This window comes from Alosa alosa, chromosome 4 (genome assembly GCF_017589495.1).
Source record: "Alosa alosa isolate M-15738 ecotype Scorff River chromosome 4, AALO_Geno_1.1, whole genome shotgun sequence".
NCBI classification, from domain to species: domain Eukaryota; kingdom Metazoa; phylum Chordata; class Actinopteri; order Clupeiformes; family Clupeidae; genus Alosa; species Alosa alosa.
The window spans coordinates 8,603,164-8,627,152 of NC_063192.1; the positions used below are offsets into that span (position 1 = coordinate 8,603,164).

General features: G+C 41.8%; 1 protein-coding gene across 1 annotated transcript; it reads right to left on the minus strand.

Annotated features, from left to right (window-relative positions):
• Positions 1-24: 24 nt before the first annotated feature.
• col9a3 (collagen, type IX, alpha 3) lies at positions 25-23,783 on the minus strand. Its single transcript, XM_048240783.1, has 32 exons — positions 23,461-23,783; positions 22,453-22,521; positions 21,034-21,069; positions 20,749-20,820; positions 20,390-20,443; positions 17,412-17,447; positions 16,849-16,872; positions 16,626-16,679; positions 15,359-15,412; positions 15,018-15,059; positions 14,627-14,683; positions 14,462-14,515; positions 13,342-13,395; positions 12,841-12,894; positions 12,269-12,322; positions 12,032-12,085; positions 11,882-11,935; positions 11,689-11,742; positions 11,522-11,575; positions 11,275-11,319; positions 10,545-10,598; positions 10,269-10,322; positions 6,584-6,637; positions 6,068-6,139; positions 4,013-4,048; positions 3,796-3,840; positions 3,626-3,658; positions 2,611-2,757; positions 2,221-2,275; positions 1,931-2,113; positions 1,648-1,725; positions 25-1,365 (listed from the first exon to the last, which is right to left on the minus strand). Exons 1-32 carry the CDS (start codon positions 23,524-23,526, stop codon positions 1,181-1,183), a joined length of 2,037 nt encoding a protein of 678 aa, XP_048096740.1. The 5' UTR covers positions 23,527-23,783; the 3' UTR covers positions 25-1,180.
• Between the last annotated feature and the right edge of the window lie 206 nt (positions 23,784-23,989).

Genomic DNA, 23,989 nt, shown 5'->3' on the forward strand with positions numbered 1-23,989 from the left:
ATAGACTTGATTACTTGAGGAGAGTACTGTTTTACTGAAAAGTGGCTTTATTCAATATTTCTTACAACATGGTGCTATAGCGTCTTACTGTACATACAAGTCACCCACAAATAATAAATAGTATTTAAAATCATGTATATTTAATAGTTACAGCACCAGTACATAGTGGAGATGGTGAAAATTGCCAGAAAAAGTGAAAAAGCCCACGATTCGCCAATGACTTACAGTACTTACAGATTCTGAAGCGTCTGCAAAGACACTTCCTTGTTTTATTTTGGAACCATTTTGAAAGGGGGGTTGTTTGTTCCAACATGTTTCAAAGAAAACAAAAACACAACAATGACAACAAAAAAAAAACACTTTAGTTTTGTTTCATTAAAAAACTAAACTAACTCAATGAAAAATATGGTGGGTGCAGTAATATACAAAATATCTTATTTCTTCATGTTTTTACACAAAGTAGGGCTCATTAATGTACGTGTTGTACATTGTCACTCTTATGTTTGACCAGTTTCTGTGTATTTGCCCATGCTTTGAGGTAAACTCTTCTGGTTGAAGTGAAAAAACCTTTGAAGCACGTGTTTACTTTCATAGCACCTTGTTGAAGAGTTAGTCTGCCAACAATCACAGCTATGAAGTTCCAAAGGAGCTTCAGATGGACGGGGCATAATAAGATGAAGGGAATAAAGTAATATTTTTTCAGGTTTTGCTTTTTTTACACATACATATACACGGTGATGGGATTGGAATGGTTAGTAACCACTTCTCCATTTTGCAGTTGTCTTTTCTGTGTGGAGTAAACTTGTGCTGTCACTCAGAGCATAGCTGATGGACTCTCGCCCCGCTGATGTGATGGACTATCTTTTTTGTCCTATTCTTCGATGGTGTCTCCATTTCAAGTCTCACTTTTCCAGGCCTGTTCTTTCCAACTGCCATGATGTTTGCTCTTCCATGATCTTCTCCCACTCTTTTTTAAAAAATACATTCTAAAAATAATTTCTCTCATCTCCTCTTTTATTGTTCCTGTTTGGCTAAAAAAAAAAAAAATCATAAAAAAATTCGCAGTGACCTCTTGTCTTTCTTCTCGATCTTGCTCACTCAGCTTTCTCCACTCCCAACGGGGGGATAGGCCGTCTCCAGGCTGGGGTGGGGTGAGGGAGGGATGAGGTCGAGTATTTGTCTAATGGTTCTTGGGATTGTGGCTCTTCCCGGCCACGGATGCCCCATGGCAGGCGGACGTGTCACAGATGCCAGATGGGCCCTGGTGTCCGGTGCGGCCCGTTCGGCCTGGTTCTCCTGGCTCTCCCGGGTCTCCAGGGGCACCATCGCGGCCATCTTTAACAATTCCATTCACTCCTGGCAAACCTAAACACAAGGCACAAAGGATAAGTTCATAAATGCCCATCCAAAACAAATATTCGCTACATTGTATCTGGTGATTGCCATAGCAGGAGGGATAAGCTCATAAATACCCATCCAAAACAAAATACTCGCTACATTGCCTCAGTTAAACTGAACAGCTGCTGTGATAATGTATTAATTGCTGTCCCTATCTGGTCCCTATAAACAATATTTTTCTATGATTTCTAGGTTAGGTAGCCTTTTACATTGGTGCTCGTCATGCAAAGACACAGGGCATTGACAAACCTTCCTCTCCTTGGTCACCAGGTGGCCCATCAACTGCCTTGCCAATTGTTCCCTTGTCTCCTTGCTCTCCAACATCACCTGTTGAATGTCACATAGGTCAAAGTTACCAAGCAATACTGACTAAGCCTGAAAATCACCACAACATGAATATTATGGATCCCAGGAATGTGTTTTGCTTTGATTGTTTAATTAGTATCAGTAGCATGTAGCTACACTGAATACATGTGAGTTTTTTTGGTTAGTCTTTAGGCCTGTTTTGCTTTGGATCCATATTTTAGGTCACCTCTGGGGCCAGGGTCGCCCAGCTCTCCGGGAAGGCCTCTGTATCCTGGGGGTCCACGGGCTCCTGGGTGTCCTACAGATCCAACCTCTCCTGTCTTCCCTGGGAGGCCAGCTGGGCCGGGGCGGCCCACTGCTCCTGGAGCAAGTGGCCTCCTCAGGTTGGCAGCCAACTGCGCAATCTGATCTGAGAGAGAAAGAGAGCAGAACCAAACAATCAGTCGGTGTGAGGAGGTGAGCTGTTGTTTAAACAGACAGTTTTACAGCTGCTGGACAACAATGCAGGGTTCTCACCATCAATCATCGATCCACAGAGCTCTCTGATGTGCTGCTCACTAGCCAGCTTTCCCTGGAAGAGGAGGACATGAGGTAAAAGGAATGAGTTTGCTCTATAGTCTTAAAGAAGGAGTTTATGGCTATCTATCTTTCCTCCAAGTCTTGTCTATCTTCTTAAGACATAGTTAGAACTATGTGTGTGTGTGATTGGCAAGGGTATGGTTAATAATAAGAACAAGGTATCCATTTCTATAACCAATATTTTGACATACCTGGTAATTTTATAAAATTAACATGAATTGCGATAATTTCAGTTCTTCAGCTGCACAATGCAAACATCTACACAGTGAGCAGATAAAAAAAGATGGATTGACACAGAATGATGCTGGTTGAGATTGGATAACTCACGGGCACGCCTGACTTTCCAGCAATGCCGGTCAGACCCTGCTCTCCCTGCAGTCCCATCAGGCCAGTCTTTCCTGGGGGTCCTCTGGCTCCCATCTCCCCCTGGGGTCCAGTCACGCCCTTCGGCCCCAGCTCACCGCGCTTCCCAGACTGCCAATCAGACGGCACCACAACATCACAAACTACAAAAACCTCAGATCCCTCCTTCAGACCCACTCAAAGCAGACCAGAATACAAGTGAATATGTGTAACATGAAATGTGTGAATATATGTGAAATATGAAATGTGACTCTTTTGGGGGTTCATTGTTCTTTTCCTGGACGTAATGTTATCTCGGACACATTGCCAAGCGTCAGAGCAGCAGCTGCTTTATTGGGCCCTCTCATACTGAAGCTCCACAGGAGAGTAACTTGTTTGGCAGTGTAGAAGAAGCGGGAAGCTTCTTCTACACAGGAAGCCCATGAGCGAGTCGCTCTGCGGCCCCTCGGCACAGGAGTGGGTGGCCGCGTGCAGCACTTCTCACAGAATAATTAGGTGAACAATAACAATGCGAGACAGAGCAAAGAAGCGAGCAAGACACATCAGAGAGCTCGCTGTAATTACACTAATTGAGCAGAAGGCTTCGCTGCCATATTGCATGATTCCCCACATCCCCCCGTCCTCTCTTCTCTCTCGCTTCGTTCCCCTGACGGGCCCTGGTGAAATTGTGTTAAGAAAGCTAAAGAAGCAATCCATTAGGATAATTTAATCCAGTTAAACCTGGAATGTGCCCTGGAATCTCAGTGAATGACTTCCCAAAGTAGGGTCTTGAAGAGAGAAGGCAAGAGACTGGGAGCTTGTTAAATATCCACACGTTTGAGGGTAATTTAATATTCCATTAAATAGGGCTGCTGTGTTTGCTGTAGGTGTACTGTGTACAAGGAGAGACCACATCGGTGTGTTTTTGAGACTGAGGTGCTTGACATGAAAAGTGTGTGTGTGTGACAGAGAGAGATATGTATGTGAGTGAAAAACTCACCTCTCCTTTTTGTCCAACCGGGCCAAATGGACCCTGAAATAGTGAGAAATTAAAGCTTTAGTGCACCATATGCTCTTGGGTTAGACCATTCATTGCCTTTAACTAATAACATTAGCCAAGTCTAAAATCCAACATTTCAGTTGATGAGAGCAAACAAATGTCTAACTTACAGGCTCGCCATTTTCTCCCGGCAAACCATCACTTCCGGCCACACCCTGAAACAGGAAAACAGATTTCACAGAGTTCATACAAAGTGTGTGAATCCTTTAGACCAGAGGGTTGATGAACCATCCCTGGTTCATACAAACTAACTTCACAGAAAGTTCACTTTAAGGTCAGACAGAGGTCAATCACAAAACAAAAAAAATATATATATAAACTCCTCACCATGTCTCCTTTAGGGCCAGATGCTCCAACAGGACCCTTTAGGTGTTAGAGAGAGGGAGAGAGAATACATAGTGAACACATTTGAGCCAGACATGCGGCTGCTCCTGGTGGTGGTGGCCGGGCCGGTTGTGTGCCGTGTGTATGTAGAGAGGGGAGCACGGCGGCCCTGGAGCCCTGAAGCAGGCCGTATAAAGGTGGGCTTTGTTCGTGCCCCAGCTCCCTGAACAGGAGGAGGCTTTGTTGAGAGAAGGCTACCTCTCCTCCGAGCGCTTTATGAAAACAACTCAGGGTACACGACTCGAGGGAGGGAAGGGAGGGAGGGGAGGGAGAGGGGAAGGAAGATGAGGCGCTTGTCTTTTTATTTTGTGTCTATTCTACACTCTACGTGTGATATGTTATCACTGCCATTGTGTCTTGGATCTCTGGTTGAGCTGCCATGTTTGTCTGAGTGTGGCTATATCTGGAGTAGTTATTTATGTGGTTGAATGTTATCTTTTTTCCCCATTCTGTCCTGTTCTCTATATCAAGTATCAAACACTCAGTGCACGATTGCGAGGGTTTCGCTATAAGAAGACAGGCACATTTCCACAGCAATGTGTTTGATTTAAATAAATAAATAAATAAATAAATAAATAATTGGCACACAACCCGAATACCACAGAGCTCAGTGAAGACAAACATTTGTTGTGCAGCTCATATTCTACAAAATCTGAAGTACTACAGCATTTATAATATTCAGGATGCAGACATTACACACTGTATGGCTGTAGTGTTTCATTTTCCTGATTAAGATCCAGACTTCTTATCTGTTTGAGATTGTATTGTTGTCTTTGATTATTTTGACCTTTTTGTATGTGGGCAGGGAAAACTGCTTTTTATAGAATATTTGGTTTCCAAGACTATACTTCTAAACACACAGCTGTATGAAATCAAATGTATGTTGCTTCTAAAATGTGGCCAATTAAATATCTGATGATGATTTCACAAATGTCCTTTCACAGTCCTGTAAAGTGCTTTGGGAGGGAAGCTACAGTAATTGACTAGTAAGATGAGTGGAGACACATTAAAGGTTGGTTCTCAGCACAGTGGTTGATTGGCACAACAGTAATTAGTGCCTGTGTGGATAATGAATCTATTAGCATACCCACTGAATTGAACATCGTGAAATGTGTATACAAGTATACTTCTCTCTGACATGTCAGTGATACTAACACATATGTGTCAGAACAATATGTCATCATTTTCATCGTTTTAATGTAACGCTTCTCTTCATTACAATTTATCATTTTCAAAACAAGTGCTATGGTCTTTAGACAGAAGCTTGGATATTAGCAGGATATAAACAAAATGTGTCTATCTTATAATAAAAATCTATCAATTATTTACTGTGCCAGTTCACTGTTGATTCTTCACGTGTGAAGCATTTTTGGCTGTCTGGCTGGCCATGACATGGCTAGTTGTTGAGTATGAAGCATTCAAACCTACATTCTTACGCTCATGATAACAAAACTGCTGTACTGCTGATGTACTGCTATAGTGCAATACATATACATGTGTTTATGTGTGTGTATACATACATACATACATGCACATAAATATATATATATATGTGTCATATATATTGTGTGACATATATATTTATACACTGCCATTCAAAAGTTTGGGGTCACTTAGAAATCCTTAGAAGTCCTTGTTTTCATCATTAATGTTGGAAATGACTGTTGCAGAAAGAATTGGCTGATCTTTATTGCAATATCTACATTGCCCATGAGCAGCAACCATTCATCCAATGTTCTAAAGACACATTCTGTTTACTAATAATTTTAAAAGGCTAACTGAGAAAACATTGGAGAACCCTTTTGCAATTATGTAAGCACATAATGTAATTTGAAAACTGCTGCCCTGATTTAAAAAACAAACAAACAATGCAACTGATCTCAGCTGGTATTCTGTCTATAATGGAGTGAAATGGAAATTTTTAAGTGACCCCAAACTTTTGAACGGTAGTGTAAGTTATGATGACTCATCACAGATCCAACACAGTTGGCAACTCACCCGCTCACCAAATCCTCCTCTGATTCCTGTTGGCCCTGGAAGGCCAGGGTCTCCAAGAGCTCCTTTAACACCCTGTGAATTAAATGTCATTTTAGAGAGTAATACAAAGAGAAAAAAAACTCAACTATATGAGGTTAGTGCAAGTTGGAGGCAGCTAGTTGGAGCTTTATGTTCCATCCAAGATTAAGAGGAATAAGTAAAGTCACAAGTAAGGTAACGTGTTAGGTCATGAGAAAGTGACGAGAAGTGACCATAGATGTAATAAGCTGCAGCCTTCAAATTAATTCTGCTAGTGTGGTTTTATTGCATTGCAGTTTTATCATTTGAACACTACCACAAGAGGACACCTGACTTACCCACCAACACACGTCATAGTATTAGACAGTGTGGTGGGACGTGTCACAGCTGATTAACTACCTGGTAGTATTAAACAGGACGGTGGGGTGTGGCATGCTAGCTGATTGACTTTACCTGGTAGCCGGATGGTGGTTATGTGTCACAGCTAATTGACTTTACCTGGTAGCCTTTTGATCCTTCAGGTCCTGCATTTCCCACTGGTCCAAGGCCACCCTGCAAGACAGATGAGGCGTATCTATGAGGTCTAATCATGGACGGACAGGAGAAGACATCAACCACTTTCCCTCATTAACTCACGCCACCCTTCCAGGCATCTGACTTTTCTCTCTCTGCTGCCAGCTAATTCTCTTTTCATCATTCCGGCTTTCACAAATGGGCTGGCAGGATGAAAGACAAATTATCAAAAGTGGCTCTTTGACTGTCTCCATGTGGATGTATCCTCACACCCAACAGCTCGCTCATAACAGCTTTGCTTAACCACTATAATTTACTGGTCCATGTGACGCGGCGAGTCTAATAAAAGAACAGCCTTTCGTATGCCAGGTGATTTTATTACCCAGCAAGGTCCTATCATCAGAATGTTGCATGTGGCATGGCTTAGTTACTTATGATAATGAAAGCCTAGTGCTGAAATGAGATAAGGGTGCATAGACTGATGGAAGACTTGCTCTGTCTGAAAATGTCAACACGAGGCAGCAGCGGCCTCGCTGCTGGTTCTCACTGTGCGAACAGCAGCCTCGGAAGTGTTTTATCTTCATCTGACTGCCTCCTCAGTTCTCTCCCTGTGTGTATACACAAGTGTGCGTGTGTGTGTTGTGTGTGTGCGTGCGCACACGCATGCATGCATGAATGTGCTAGGGGACAGCACTAAGCACTCCTAAGAATGTCATCATGTTCATGTGTTGCTAGGCAACAATTTAAGTTCTTACCCATCTTATGACTGATCACAAAGAGTAGTTTTTTATGAAGCTAATCAAGACTAATTGTCTCTCTGGATGGGCTGAGTTCCAATAGTCCTTTATTTATGGTGACACCAAACTAATCATAGATTAATCCTGTCTCATCTCGCAACAGCACACACTATTCTTTTGTCGGTTATGATGGTAGAGACAAAGAAGAATGATTAAGACTTGTAGATGAGTGCAAGTCACAGTCATTTTGTATTGAATTGAACATCTTTGATAAAAAAGGCCTGAAACTTAATTCAGTGACATGGAAAAATGTCAATGAGCAGAAAAATAACTTTCACACACTCAAGCTCATCTTTAAACATAGAAACACAGATCACCACTGAAACTCACGTCATCATTGTAGTGGTGGTGGGGAAAATCCTGTTCATTATCGCAATATTTTATGAATGCATTTATATTGATACAGTAGCGCAAAGAATTCCAATATTTAATTATATAATTTAATTTTCTATTTTACTTTCATTTGAGTCGGGTTTACTTCGGGTTTAAGTTTTTTGCACTACCCTCCTACTACGTTTTTGCACTTAAAGCGATACTCCAACATTTGGGGAAATACACTCATTTTCCACCTCCCCTCGAGTTAAACAATTGAGTTTTACCATCCAGCCGTTCTCTGAGTCTGACAGTAGCACTTTTAGCTCCAGCTCATTGAATCAGATTAGACCGTTAGCATCTCTCCTATAAGCTAATGGTCTAATCTGTATCAATGAGCTGAAGCTAAAAGTGTTACTGTCAGACTCAGAGAACAGCTGGATGAACTGGAGAAAGGTAAAAATCAATTGTTTAACTCAAGGGGAGGTGGAAAATGAGTGTAATTCCCCAAATGGTGGAATATTCCTTTAAGTGTAAAAGATGATAGATTGCTGGAAATGTAATTTAAACATGAGAACATGAAACTTTTGCTATCATAAAGGAATGGAGAAAATCCATAGCTGAAAATGTTCATATTTTTTTTTATATTTTTATTGTAGTGTTATTGTATATTGTATATTTTTAACAGTATTTGTGTATATTAAATATTTCTGACTCTTACTGTCCTTTCTGTTTTTATTCTTATATGTAAAGTGATTATTGTGTACTTTGAGAGCAAAGAGCAACCAGAGTCAAATTCCTTGTTTGTATACACAAACCTGGCCAATAAAGCTGATTCTGATTTAAGGATATTGTTACATTTGTGCAGCATTTTGAAAACAGGGTTATGGTCTCACCATAGATATAAGTGTTCAGTTCAATTATGCACTTCCTGGCCTGCTAAATATTGAATCCTTGTTGACTTGTAACTGCTGTGTGCAGTAAGCTGCACAGTGCAAGCAAGGCACACTCTTACTCACACTGTGCAGCAGTATTTGCATCCTATTGGATCTTTATTGTTGAATTATTTTTCTATGCTATTGTGAAAATCTAAGATAGAGTCACTTAAGTGATGCATGAGAAATGTTGAAAATTCATGATTCTCTGTGAAGAATGTATCATGTTCTTATGGTCGATCTTACTCTTTTTGCACTGTTTACACATTGACTAAATGGTCAGACTTTCAGTTGAGTAGCCCAATTTCATCCAAGAGCATAATCCAATAGGTTGAAAATACTCAAGGGAGGCTTGAAGATCTCAGCCATATGATGACACATCATAAACGTGTCCGTAAATAACAATGGTAGAGTAGATAGGTGCCTTTATAGCACTGAATAATAATGGTAGATTAGATGGGTGCCTTTATAGCACTGAATTAAAAAGCAGAAAGCAGATACCCAAAGAACAAATTAACATTTTCAATAGACTCACTCTGTATATATACAACTGCACTCAAAGATAACTGTGCTACTGCCATTTAGTAAGTATAAGTATAACCTATATTTCTAAAAAAGACGCCTAGGTTTTGACTCCCTCTCTGGGCAGCCGTGGCCTACTGGTTAGCAATTCGGACTTGTAACTGGAGGGTTGCCGGTTCGAACCCTGACCAGCAGAAACAGCTGAAGTGCCTTTGAGCAAGGCACCTAACCCCTCACTGCTCCCTGAGGGCCACTGTAGCAGGCAGCTCACTGCGTCGGGATTAGTGTGTGCTTCACCTTACTGTGTGTTCACTGTGTGCTGAGTGTGTCCCGACAGGGCGAACCGGCAACCGTCTTGTTTCGCCCTGAAGGGACTTATTTTCTCATAATGACCGGCGTTCTATACATTATCCCGCTTATTATAAGGCTACTTGCCAAAACGAAAAAATAAACTCCATGATATGTCTCTTTACACTTATTTGTTACCGTTTCGTCGTGGCTTTTGCTGAGAAACAAATAGTTCGCAACACACGCTGAACTTGAATCAAACATTCTTTAGAACACAGCTGATCAACCGTCTGCTTTCACTTTTGAATGAAATTCCAAGCGCAAACTCCGTTGCCATTGACAGCGGTCATTCTTGTTTTCAGAGGTCCTTTCCCAAGAAATAATGACCGCTAGAACTTTCAGAAATCCCATTCAAGTCAATGGAGCATTCTACTTGCATTGTGAAGAGCCGTATAATAAATACTTATACTATAAACTCTACTGTATTTCTTTAGTCAGTGTGCCCACACCATACAACTCAAACTTGTATATGCCTATATGTGACCCCTAGCCCTGCCAGCCCAGACAAAAACAACCTGATGACCTCTCAGAATACTGTTTGAATTATACAATTTCATGACACTGATTACACTCTTGTGGAAACAGGGCACAAACTATTGTGCACACTTCAAAGGTTTAAAGAGAGCGGTTTATATTAGTGAAAGCTTCCTGGACTTCAAATTTCCATAATGACGCTATGGTGGCATGTTTTTGGAGCTGAAGCCTCAGGTTACTGTGGATGTTGTGGCTGAGTGTTTGGCTTCTGTGCATACTTACTGCCACACCTCTGGGTCCAGCCTCTCCCCTCTCTCCTGGAATTCCAATATCACCCTGTGGGAAAAATTAGCGTATCAATATACTAACAGATAGGAAACATATTATGCTTGTGGCTTGGTGAATCACATTGTTTCTGGGTAGTTTTATATAGAGTTTAATGAATTACAGGCTTTTAGAAAGAGGGTACATTGCAAATCCAATTATGACAAGAGATCATTACAAATGAGCCATTCACATATATTAAAACCCACACCGCCTACAGCATCAGATACATACAGGAATACCTGGCTCTCCAGAGGGTCCCGCTTCTCCCATCTCTCCAGAGTCCCCCTGCCACGAGGGAAGAGGATGGGGTTAGACACAGCAGCCACATCCGCATCTACACGACTCTAGTGATATTTTAGTCCCACAACCACTTATTTATTCTTCTCGCTATTAGGACATTTCCGTCAGATCCGTCTCCATGTTGCAGCAGCGTCAGTAGGCTAGTGTCAATGCTTTGCACATCATTTTTGTGGCCATATTGTGGTGTATAAAATGTGTTACATTTCACGTTAAGTTTTGGTCATATCTGATTGTGATGTTTCACTGGCACTGTGACAATATCTCTTACTCTATAATGCTCCTGACTGAATTCTTACTTATCATTTACCTCAAACATGAATTTTCACTCACACTACTGTATATCATCTGAAGCAGCCGTGGGACAAAAGCATCTCTGAGCATGATGCCAATTGTCATTACATTGCCATGCTAATTGAATATAGAATAGGCAATAGCATAAATTTGACTTTTATACAATTATTTCCAGCTTGTTATTTGCTAAGAAACATTCAAAGGTTTCTCTCAGTAAGAGCAAAATCACACATATTTTTAGTATTTTTCTATTAAGAATGGTTCTGTGGTGACTATCACAAATGTCATGGCTTCTCTGGTTTCTGTGCACTCATTGACAGTGATTATCCATACATGACCAAATAACATTGATCAAATGATTATAACTCACAACTCCTCCTTTGGCTCCCTTTGCTCCAGCCCTTCCTTGTAAACCCTGTAATATACAATGACAATACGTCACATACATACAAAGACATACAGAGACATCCTTAAAGATGTCAACAGAAGAGATACATAGGATTTTTGTCCATGTCACATCAGTGTTTTCCACTGGAAAGAATACCTCTAACCATCAACCTTAAATGATTTGTTTTTTGGAGGGGAGTTGTGGTAAAAATACAGTTAGGTATACTTACAGGCAGGCCGTTGGGGCCTTTCTCACCAGGCACCCCAGGTCTTCCAGCATCTCCCTGGCAACGCACAGAAGAAGCACTGTGATTGTTATATCAACCAGACTCCACTGGGAAAGACAACAGAGGATTTGAACTGCATCTCCATCAAGGCGGAAAAATGCACAGCTTACCTTCTCTCCATCTAATCCCTGTGTGCCGTCCTTGCCGTCTCTGCCGGGAATGCCCTGTAGAAAGAGAAGGTGGGGGGAGTGGGGTTGAGCAAAGGAAAAGTCCTTATTCTCTGTGGACAGGAAATGGCGTACTGTTTGTTTGTTTGTATGTTTGCTTATGCTTTAAGTAACTGAAAGGTTTGGAGGTTCTTACGGGCTCCCCCTTGGGACCTGCTGGCCCTGGGACTCCCTTAGGCCCGATTTTACCCTGAAAAGGGGAACAAGAAAAGGATGTTTGCAGGTTATGCTTAAACAAAATGACATAAATGCAATTGGACTCAAATAACCCATTTCATATGCTTACAATCTCTCCTTTTGGTCCTTTGAAACCCTCTGGCCCTCTCTCACCGGCATCTCCCTGGAATCATCAAATGACAGACCCACTGCTTTTTATTGCTGAGAGTAAGCAAAACCTTCACAAAACTTGATGCAATGTCAATATTACCCACTGTGAGCCATTAATACCCATTGTGAGCCATTATGTTACTCTACGAAAAATAAAGAAAACAACCACAAATAGCAAACACAAGCAAACACTTACTGTTTTCCCGATGACTCCAGGAGGGCCAGGCTTGCCTCTGAAGCCAGGATATCCCTATGAAAAAAGCAAGGCACATACACAGTTCAACCCTAGCGTCAACATGACACATCCCGTTCAAAAAATATACTACAAGTTTGACCTTAACACTGACATTTACATTTTTAGCATAGCTATCATAGCATATATGGAAATATGGCGGTCAAACACCATATTGGGGGGCAGCCGTGGCCTACTGGTTAGCGCTTCGGACTTGTAACCGGAGGGTTGCCGGTTCAAACCCCGACCAGTAGGCACGGCTGAAGTGCCCTTGAGCAAGGCCCCTCATCCCTCACTGCGCCGCTGTTGTTGCAGGCAGCTCACTACACCGGGATTACTGTGTGCTTCACCTCACTGTGTGCTCACTGTGTGTTGAGTGTGTTTCACTAATTCACGGATTGGGATAAATGCAGAGACCAAAATTTCCCTCACGGGATCAAAAGAGTATATATACTTATACTTAAACGTTTAAAGAGATCACTGGATTGTTATATTGTGGCAAATTATGAGGAGCCATATTGTGCATCTGAACTCACCCTGTCTCCAACAGCCCCCACCGGGCCTTGCAGTCCCCTCAGACCTCTTGGACCCTGAAAAGACAAGACGTTAGATTTTGAGCTTCATCACAAAAAGCAAAACCATCATCACCATCCAATACCAACTCATGGCAAAAAGCCCACAGATCGATCCGTCTGGATTTTTCTGAGCAGAACACAGAGCCATTAAAAAGCCATGTCTGAAGATAATGATACAGGCCACCGAAAGTGTTCTCAACAGGCCTGCCCACGACGGTCCTGTCATTCCACTCACTGTGCGTAGGTGAGTGCATGGCGCATTGCATCCGAGCTAAGAACACCTGTGGATTGTGCCGTCTAGACAGGCTCTACAGAGAATAACAGCACTCTGGCTGAAGGGCAGCTCTGGCATTTATTGTCATTGAAGAGCAAGAGGACAATGAAGGGAAGGAGAAAGTGTGAGAGAGAAGTAAAGAGAAGGAGAGAGAGGAGAGAGAAAGAGAGAGAGAGAAAAAAGCATACCTGGAGACCCACTGTGCCTGGAATACCTGGAGGACCAGGAGGGCCGGGATCACCCTGTGAGGAGAGAGGTGATGACGAGCATTGTTCAAAAAAAGAAAGGGAATGGCGAGAAAGATCATGGTACTTCATGTGAAATCCTCTGGTGCCACAAAATCTTGACAAAGATGGAGGCACTGAATGAAATTAATGTGAGCATACATTTACTCTAAAATGTGAAGTCTGTATTACTTTGTGTAGATGAGATATTTACATGGTAAAATAATAAATCAATAAGGGTCCATTGTTTTGATATAGCACTATGAATGTATTCCGGTATACACATCGATATACACACAACCTATGATGTGCTAATGAACATTAGGCTATCTAAGATTATGTGCCTTCCTCACCAAAAGCAATTTGTCTTAAAAGTGACCTGACTAGGACAAAAATATTTAGACATTTTGAATAAAAATCATTCATCTCTTGGCAAATGGGGGTGTCCTCTATTTTGGAACAGAAGACAACTATTGTGTTTGAAAACAGCAAGGTTGTTGGTGAGGAGTCCAGTGAGATTATGGAGTGAGTGTATCCAGAAAATATAGAGTCCAGCTCTAGGACACCTCCAGAGTCCAGCTCTAGGACACCTCCAGAGTCCAGCTCTAGGACACCTCTTTTTGGCTTGCCAGACCCTCGACACACTTTCCCTTCCCCTTTCATTTGTCAAAGAGGGGGCATGGCACAGAGGTGTGCCTCTCTAAATGCTATATTCTCCTGAAATGACCAGCACACAACAGTGTGTGAGGAAGAGTGGTTATATCCTTTGTGTTCCACTGGAAGATGTCTAGGGAGACACAGAGCTGTAGATATAACTGCTGTTCGGCGGTCACACCACGGGTCACATATAATTCCCACAAATTGAGAGGCAATATCCCGTGTGCCAAGTGAAAGATATTGCTGTGCTGAAATGTCTTTTGACTGGGTTCATGTGCTGTTTGCACAAACAGTCTGGACACTGCAGGCTGGGGGGGACTGTCCATAGATCCAGGGCTAGAGGAGTTTCTCATAAAGCTGAATGGTCCCTTAGGTCTCTCACATCCCCCTGGTGATTTCACTCATCTCCCAACCTCGGCAATCTCACCTTCTCCCCGTCTTTTCCAAGCTCTCCCTTGTCTCCCTTGTGACCAGTGTGGCCCTGTAGGAAGCAAACAGAAAGGTCACTTCATCCGACTGATAACAGTGGACTCATCACTGGTGTCTGTTTTGACAGTAATGAGGATGAGAGCGTATGAGAGTGGAGAGGTACCTTGAACCCTGGCATTCCAGGAGGACCAGATGGGCCAGGGGGACAAATAGCTGGGCACTAAGGAGAGGACAGAGAGGAGACGGTGGACAGAGGAGAGGAGGAAGGGAGGAGAGTATGAACAGAAGAGAGGAGGAAGGGAAATTAATCAAACAATGCAAAATGAGGGTTCAGGTAATCTACATTTACATTTATTCATTTAGCAGACACTTTTTATCCAAAATTACTTAAAATAGTAGACTAATTAGGTTAATATATGGACTAGTATAGACTAATCTACTGTATTTTATCAATTTCTGTGTGTCCACGGTATGCGTCATTCCCAGTGTGATGTGGAGCAACCAACTTGTATAGCTTGAAGTTGAATCAGATATAATCATACAAAACAACTCACCAAAAGATCACCGCTACCATCGGGAAGAGCCCCTGGAAGACCCTGAAAACAAGATGTTATTAATTGAGGAATATTGAACATTGCCTGTTTACCCCAAATTTTGAGGTCTTTTAGGTCACACCAAACTGAGCATGGTTTACTTCATCTGGATTGAAATGATCTTTATCCACAAGATGGCAGTACCATAGTGGAGTCAGACATGTTTTTAAAAACTGGGATTAAGTCATCATAAAACCGTTGTTAAAATAACAACACTCTATGTGTCTTCTGGAATTAGTGTACACTCATACATGTTGCTCAGTGCTGTGGTACCAGAAAAATGGCGTCTGCCTGAAACTTACTGGGGGTCCATCAAGCCCAGGTGGGCCGGCAAGTCCTGGCAGACCTTCAGGTCCCTAAAAGAAGACAAACAATAATGTCTTAAAATCTTATTTAACACACCACATGAGTGTGTGTGTATGTATGTATGTATGTATGTGTATGTGTGTGTGTGTGTGTGTGTGTGTGTGTGTGTGTGTGTGTGTGTGTGTGATGCGCAACTGTGTATTAGCTATAGTCTAATTATATTGGCATGCCTAATATTGATAAATAATACCTTCTTGATGTTGCACGTTTTTTCTACACTTGCCATTTCAAAAATCATTGACAATGAAAATACTTTTATACTGCTTCACCACTCCAATAACAAACAACAGGTATGCCCTTATATGTGAAACATTAAACATTTACACATAATTATATTAAAATTAATTCCAATATGAATAATGAATGCACGCCTACGCTTCACAAGAGTAGAAGGGGGAATCACGCCAAATCCAACCTTTGAACTCCTCTCCTCTGCTTTTTGATGAAAGGGCTTCAAGTGAAATCATGCTAAGCGGTCACTCAGGACCCCATTTAATCAGCCCTGACTCTCGGAGGGGGACTTTCCCTCCCTCACTTTACAACCATGACTGTATGCCAGTGCACTCATGGAATATTTAAGCTCCTGTGATTGTTCAGTGTCCATCTCTTATGGAGGAGGGATGACTGCTCTTCAATCAGGTAGCCGAAACCCCCCCTTCTGCAACAGACACTTGCTTTGGGGTGTCACTACTAGTTTGGAGCACAGTATGAATGATGTACATACAGCTCACCAACGCCACAATGAAACCAACAGCATCGTTTTGTAGTCAATTACATTATGGAATTATAATTACACTTGTTATTCTTAACTAAGGTCACTGGTGGAAAATACAGTAAATAGGGTTTTGATGAGTTTGATTATAATGACAGTAGCTAACCTGGCTAGCAATTCACTTTCGACTTTTCAAGTGGTGTAACCAGTGGTAAAATTAACCTTGAGTCGGTATATTACACCCTTACTTAACAATTTCTGAGCTGCAGACACTATCTTTCTTGTAGTTGTTTAGTCATTTTAAAGAAAAAAAACATGTATGTGTTGTTTAAAACTGACATGATCAGCCCAGCTATTGGTTGTGTGCAACTCTGTCTGTCACTGTATAAAGCCCATCACATATCTAAAGAATGAATGGAATGGAAACCAGTTTAAATGGGAGAGAACACCAGACAGCACAGAGCTGTTTAAGTCAAAACTCAGATACTTACTGCTGGCCCCTGAGGTCCTACTCCGCCTGGCAATCCATTAGCTCCTGGTGGCCCCTAAACATTTCAATTGAGACATGGAAACACACACACACACACAGACACACACACACAGACACAGACACACACGCACACGATTAAAGCCATCCCTGTTCACTCCATAATCTCACATTGTCTAACACAGCAATGCCATTCTGCTGCATTGAAGTGAGGAGTGCATACTCACTGGGGCTCCTGGTCTCCCCCTGCCCTACGGAAGACATGGAAAGGGTCATGAGAAAAGCATTAAAGGGAACATACGCTAGACTGGCAAGAGTTTTATACAATAAACTTCATACGAAAGCATCAGTAACAGTGAATATTGATAGTGTTATGGTTGGATAGCAACCCCATGATCTTCTTTCTACCCTCAAGTGATATCATTATATACAGTGCTGAAAATGCATCTGAAAATGCATTAGGCATCTACAATAAGCATTCAAAGCAAAGCTGGTTACAGAACTGCTGTCGTAACATTGATGTGGTGTTAGTCTGTGATAACAATGAATAACAATGAATGCATCCATGATATTGAGTGTGTGCCCTGGAAAATGGACCAAAATGAAAAATTCATTGTGGAGAGAGACATTAGAGGAGCTCAACAGATACAGGTGGGAGTCAGGTCAGGTGGCTTTGATAGAGATGACCTAAACATCAACAACCTACATCCGCAATGTTTGGGGAAGTATTGCGCAGGGGATAACACTGCATTCAACAATTGACTGAAGGTCCAAACGAGCGGTTACTTACAGGTGGTCCAGCTGGTCCTGGAGGTCCGGCTTCCCCCTAAGAAAACAAAAAATACAAATAATCCGTTTAGAAAAATGTGCAGTACACAAGAGTGAGTAGAATTTGTCAAAGAATTTGCATCAAGTCAATTTCTTTGCATGAACCTCAATTTGGATTGAATTAGGATTTCAATGGTACGGAACCCTAGAGGGGTCATTGCAAAATATTTTTTGGTGAATATCCAGCAAACGTGCACTCATTTTACTAAATTGTGCGCACGTTTTACTAAATAGTGTGCTCATTTTACTAAACTGTACTATCAATATATTAAATTGTGCACATGTTTTACTAAATAGTGTGCTCATTTTTTTTGTCTATGTCTTGATGTCTGTGCCTACAGGAACGCTGTGCTAGTACGCCTCTCTGTCCGGCATCTGGCTATTTTGTGTTGTGTGGTGTAAATTGTCTGTATTTTTAAATTCCTTTTGTGAAGCAACCTTGGGTGTTTTTGAAAGGCGCTTTATAAATAAAATGTATTATTATTTTTATTATTTTACTAAATTGTGCTCTCATTTTAATTTTTGTAAAATAAGCGCACAATTTAGTAAATCATGCACACAATATACTAAATTGTGCGCACAATCTAGTAAAATGAGACCACAATTTAGTAAAATGAGTGCACATTCTCTCAATATGGAAAAATATCTTGCAATGACACCTCCTGGGCTCCATACAATGGCCATCCAAACCACACACAAATAACACAACAGTGTTTCCTTTAGTACACTGATCTTTTTGAGGCATCCCGAGTCATACACAGATTTGTGCATTTTTTCATTGGCTGGTGATGCACTGGTTTTGTGATTGCCCGTCCTTTCACTGGCTGCGCATTTGATGAAAATGACCCATGATGGTGCGTAATGCTGCAGTGACCTGACATGAACCATTAGAAGAAGCATACTGGGTCACCGCACACTGAACAGTGCTAAAATGCATGCAAATCCACTATAAAAAGCACATGTGTTAGACAGGGATATTACATGATCCACACAGTTAGAGTCCATATAGTCCACATTGAAGCATAGCAGAATATAAAGCCAAACGTGCAAATGTGTTCACGCTCAACACTGATGAACTTCAAGGTTAATTAAAGGCACCAACAGACTGAATGACTGAAACAGTGACTATTGTCTGAGTATTTTGCGGTGTAACAGTGCAGTGTTGTAGTGCACTTTATGCAGTACAGTATTTCAAGGATAATTAATTAATTAATTAATTTTCAAGGACCATTAATATTACTATTGACTACAGTTGCTCTGTTGTATTTCAGAGGAATATACACCACCGATAGTAAAATGGCAAAAGTATACTATTGTGACTATTATATCAAATAATATGATAAATAATCATACATGATACATGAATAGGTTTGCAATTCTCTTACAAATGCATTAAAGTGCTTTTAGACCATTTGTCAGTCTGTATAATAAAAGCTGCCTTGCCTGAGTAACACTAGTTTTCAGCATTGATGAATACTGAAATAGCAATTTTACACTTTATTTGCTATGTAGCCTCTTTCAATTGAATGAGCTACAGTAGAATGGTTGTGATAAGAGGTGTATTTCCAAGGTGGCCCTAGTCCTGGCCTCCTCCCCACCCCCCAGACCCCCTACCCTGCTGTCAGCTGTGTTTGGGGTGGCTGTGTGGTGAGAGGAAGAAAGACCCTCTCAGGCACATAACACAGAAGTGCCACGGCAACCTCTGCCCCTGGAGTGTTAACTGAGGAATGAGCAAGCAGCAGGCACACACACAAACACAAACAACCCTGACACACACACACACACACACACACACCTACAGCAGTAGCCATATAGCTTTACAAAATGTCAACTTCATGTTTTCTGTGTTTTCCCAGAACTCTTTTTTTTGTTGTGTCTGCCTCTACCAAACTACTTTTCACTTTAACATCTGTGTCACAGGGTAGGCCTGGCCCTTAATACCCACCTTATAAGAGCCTGAATGTCAGCCAAGAGGTATCAAACTGATTCAGTTTAATTGTGCTAGGAGAATTTAATCCATCTAATTAAGAGAGCGTGTAAACACCCATTCCCTAATCAGGCCCTCTCTAGGAGATTTTTAGCCCCTGTACGGTGTCTGTACCCTGCTGACCTGAAATTGGAACAGCAAAAATATCCACAATGTTCTGTTAATCTGTTGTTTGTTCTTCTGAGATATTACTGTATTTAACAAGTGAGGCGTTGAACTGGAATGGTTGTGAAAATCTAAAGCAAAAGGATTAGAATAATATCTGTCAACAAGGTAAAGGAATCCACCTGTTCCCTTATCCTCCCTTGCAGACAGATACATTATCATCTAAATCGCTTCCCTCATCTCATCCTCATGGGATAATATTTCCACACTCCTCATAAGCGATGCCTTGCCTTGGCTTCCACAGCTCAAGCTTAGCTTCATGCAGGGAAGCTTCAGCATTCCATACAAGATTATGGAGCGCTGTTTCCAGTGCAAGATCAATCCGACTAAAAAAAGTCACACGCTTCCTCATTAAAAGCATTCCCATACAAAGAGCCCAGAGAAGCTCGACAAATCCAGCCTGACAGACTGGATGAAATACACAACTGCCAGACAAAAAGTGTTCAACAATCCAGCCTTACTGTGCGACTCGAGGAGCAAACCTTCAGAGGACCTCCAGAAAATCCTACACTTAAGGGACACGAGGGAGAATTTGTGCTTCTGATGTTAATACAGACACATTTGCTCTTCTTATAAGTAGGCCAGTCATGGCCTACACTGGACTGGTTTATAAAGTTGTGATATGAGAAAGGGTAGGACCATGCAAATGGTGTGTGCGTGATTAATGCCAAGAGGTGTGTGTGTGTGTGCACGTGTGCGTGTGCAGAAAGACTGCATTTCAAGGCATCATAAACCACAGTGCTTCAAAAGTGGATCAATGATAGACGTAATGAGAATGAGAAACTTACTACTTCTCCAGGAGGTCCATCTATGCCAGCAGGGCCATCAGAACCGGTCAATCCCTGCAAACATTCAACAGAATGAGTAGTACACTCACAGTATGCTCTACATATACGCCTATGGCAGAGCTAATCACATAAGGTACAACGAGATCACAACAGCTACTTGATACAGTAGTTACAGTGGGCATGTGACTGGTCTTGTGATTTCACTGTAAAATGACAGTTGTTGTGTGCATATATATGTCTGTGTGTGTGTGCGTGCGTGCGTGCGTGCGTGCGTTCCTTTCTTTCTAATTTCTTGGCTGATCCCCCTTTCTGTCATGCAGAGTTTGTCACATCATAATCTGTTTCTCACGATCACTTACATCCACTCCAGGCAGACCAGGCAGTCCGGGGCTTCCAGCTGTCCCTGGCTTTCCAGGTTGACCTTTAGGCCCCTTGGAGACAGTCCAGATTGAAAGGGCTCAATTAATATTATAATGGATATGCAATAAGAAATTACACTTGCATTGTGTGTATATAATTACTGCATCACCTGGTCTGAATAGGAAAATAGATAGATGCTGTAGTTCTCTCTTCCACTAAAATGCAATACATGTTCTTCTTTGAAAAATGTATTAAGAACAAAAAACTAAGCTGAGGATACTCACAGGCTTTCCAGCAAGCCCAGCTGGACCAGGTTTTCCCTGTTATCAGAATACAGAAGAAAAGACAGGTAGCTTTAAAACATGCCATCTGAGAATCTCAAGAGTACAGATCTCTTTCATGCTTTGATGTCTTGAAGTTTGTTATTTTTCTATGTTCTATCTTGAGAGCGTAAGTGCCTACTTTTCCTACTCTATATGCATCCCTCCCCGACAACTAGAGTGGCCTCAGACAAAAGGCCACCTGGTATCCTAAAAATCACCTCATGTATAAATGAAAACCAAATTAAATCCGGCCAGGATGATACAATAGGTACAATGGAAAGGAATTATATACATTCACTAACACACCTGTGTGGTATATTGCTAATAATGCACAGCCCTGAAGAGGGCTTGGACACACAAGGTGGAGGGGTTTGTGTTCTAAAGTTCTCTGAAAAAGGCAGGCTGTAGAAGAAAGCAAACAGTGCCACAGCCAACCTGCAGTGTTGAGCAGGGGCTGGGACAGGAGATGAGGGACGGGAGCGAGGAGAGGAGGAGAGGTAGGGAAGGTGGGGGTAGAAATTTAAGAAGGCCCCCTTTTGGCTTTCAGGACTGCATGAATGAGCCCTCTGTCAGTCCAGGCATTCACATTTGGGTGAAATGGTTTTAATTTGCTGGAGCAACACCAACTGTGTTTTCTTTATGGATTCCCCAGTAGGTCTCCAATTTTGGACACACTAGTCTTATTGAAAGAAGTAGAATATTTGGCGTTCTCGAACTCTGTAGTATGATACCCCTTTGACAAAAGCAAACAAGGATATGTGATAATCAGTTTAGCACTAGTTAACATAACCAAATTAACTGTAATTCTCACACCTCTTTGGATGTTTTGACTTTTTTTTTTCCATCCTAAAACCAGTAATACAACTATAGTGATTCGATTCACCTCTTGCACCAATCAACAGTTAGTCTTTGATGAGGTTGCCATGGGGCCTCAGGTGGGGGTAGGGGTGGAGCATTCTAAGTTCTGAGAAAGGAGGAGCACTGGACTTGATAAAATTGGACCTACTGCAGTCCATTTGACCAGATCACCGACACCAGAGAAATAATTGTGTCTAACTGCCTGTAACTCTCCGCTTAGTAACTGGACATTTCAGATTAGAATTAATTTTCATCTGATGTTGGTGCTCAGCTTTTAATGTAATAAGCTAAACATAAATAAATTATATTTAATTAGTAACCAAGGATGTTGGCAACCATCTGATCAAGATAATAATGTTCTCTCCCTCTCTCTCAGGGGGTGTGGGTGCATTTAATAAAGTAAATTTCCTATCTAGTGCTGATTGACTTCTGAGATGTTTCCACAGGGGGCATCACAGACAACGGCAGACTGTTCTAAAACTCTCTCCCCAACCCTGTAAAAGGCTCCCACTGGCCACTCACGTCTATGCCATCTTTCCCTGGGGCTCCTGGAGGCCCTGGGGGTCCTCCTGGCCCTCGAGGTCCAGGTCTCTGAAAAACAAAATATCAAAAAATACAATTGAATGGCAAATTCTCATTTAAAAAAAAATTCATAATAATTGAAATGATTAATTATTAATAGCAGCTAAGACAGTTGATAGATTTCTTATTTCCAAAACGGTAAACTCCATGAGCACATTCTAAAATGTGTACAAAAATGTGCTGTTTGCCGAATTTAATGCTGTAGAATTGCCAAAATACATAAAATAATCAAAGCAGAGTCCACTGTGTATTGAAATCAATGATACACTAAATTGTTTATGTACAAATAACATGTTTGGTGACAGCACAGGTGTAAATATAAAGATACTTTCGACAGTTTTAAAAGGAAACCCCAAGCTGTGATGCCAAAGGTTGCCAAATTACGCACGCACCAAACGTACACAATTGTTGCTTAAAAAGTTTTACTTGTTATGTATATGAACTTTGGAAAGGCTTAATGGAATTTCGTTAAAATTGGTATCGCTTTGGTGTTTCCCTGCACATTCCTGGCGGAAGGTTGAGGGAACAATAGTGTCATTGTAGGGAGGCCAAAAATCTCCTGCGCATAACATTCCTTAAATCCGTTTGCACTTTCACAAATCAAGAAAACACCAGAATAAAAACGAAATTAGCCTATGGCAAAGAAACATTACATTGAGATAAACCAAACGCACATAATTCTCAATCATACTTTAGGAGTGTCATTACTATCAAACGTAATACTCGTTAAATAGGTAAATATTATCAGATAATCCTCTTGAGGTCTCCGAAACTTTGAAGATGACACAGAGCAATGCATTATGAATTATTGCAACGCGCGCCTGTTAACAAGAACTCGAAATACGTGCGCTACTTCTGCGTAATTCGAAAAACCATGTCAGACATATCAATCAGCTATGCTCTATCTGTCGCTGAACAGTACTGTGGGCTCGAAAGGCCGTCACCCACCTGGGCAAGGGATGATGTCAAAAGCTGGCATAATAAAAGCAGTCCCAGAGCTGAGAACATAGCCATGGCTCCCGTCCTCCCCTCAGCTCCGATTTATGGTGAAAAAGTCGGCCCGTTCCCTGTCCTAGTCGCAGTCTGTCCCCCCCGGCTTTTTGTGACGGGACCGCTCCTTCTCTTCACGGCGTGCGGCTCCTGAATGAGATTCACGTTGATTCCAGATAAACCCGAGCCTCCAGCCGAAGGGGCTGAACTCAGTCGGGCACTACCTGGTCGATGGGAGAATGGGGGTGGGTGAGGATGGGGAAAGGAACTGAGGGGGAAGTCAGGCGGAGGGTGTAGGACTGCACAGACCAGTGAAAAGTAGGACGCGCTCGAGGACAGGGGATGTTGGTCACAGCCGACTAACGAATAGGATGGGTGAAACCAGAGACGATTGGGAGTGCTGGAACTCTCAGAACCCCCAAATATATTAACGCATAAATTAATACATTAGCTCCAGAACTACCATAACAAAAGTCTGGCTGTTTAC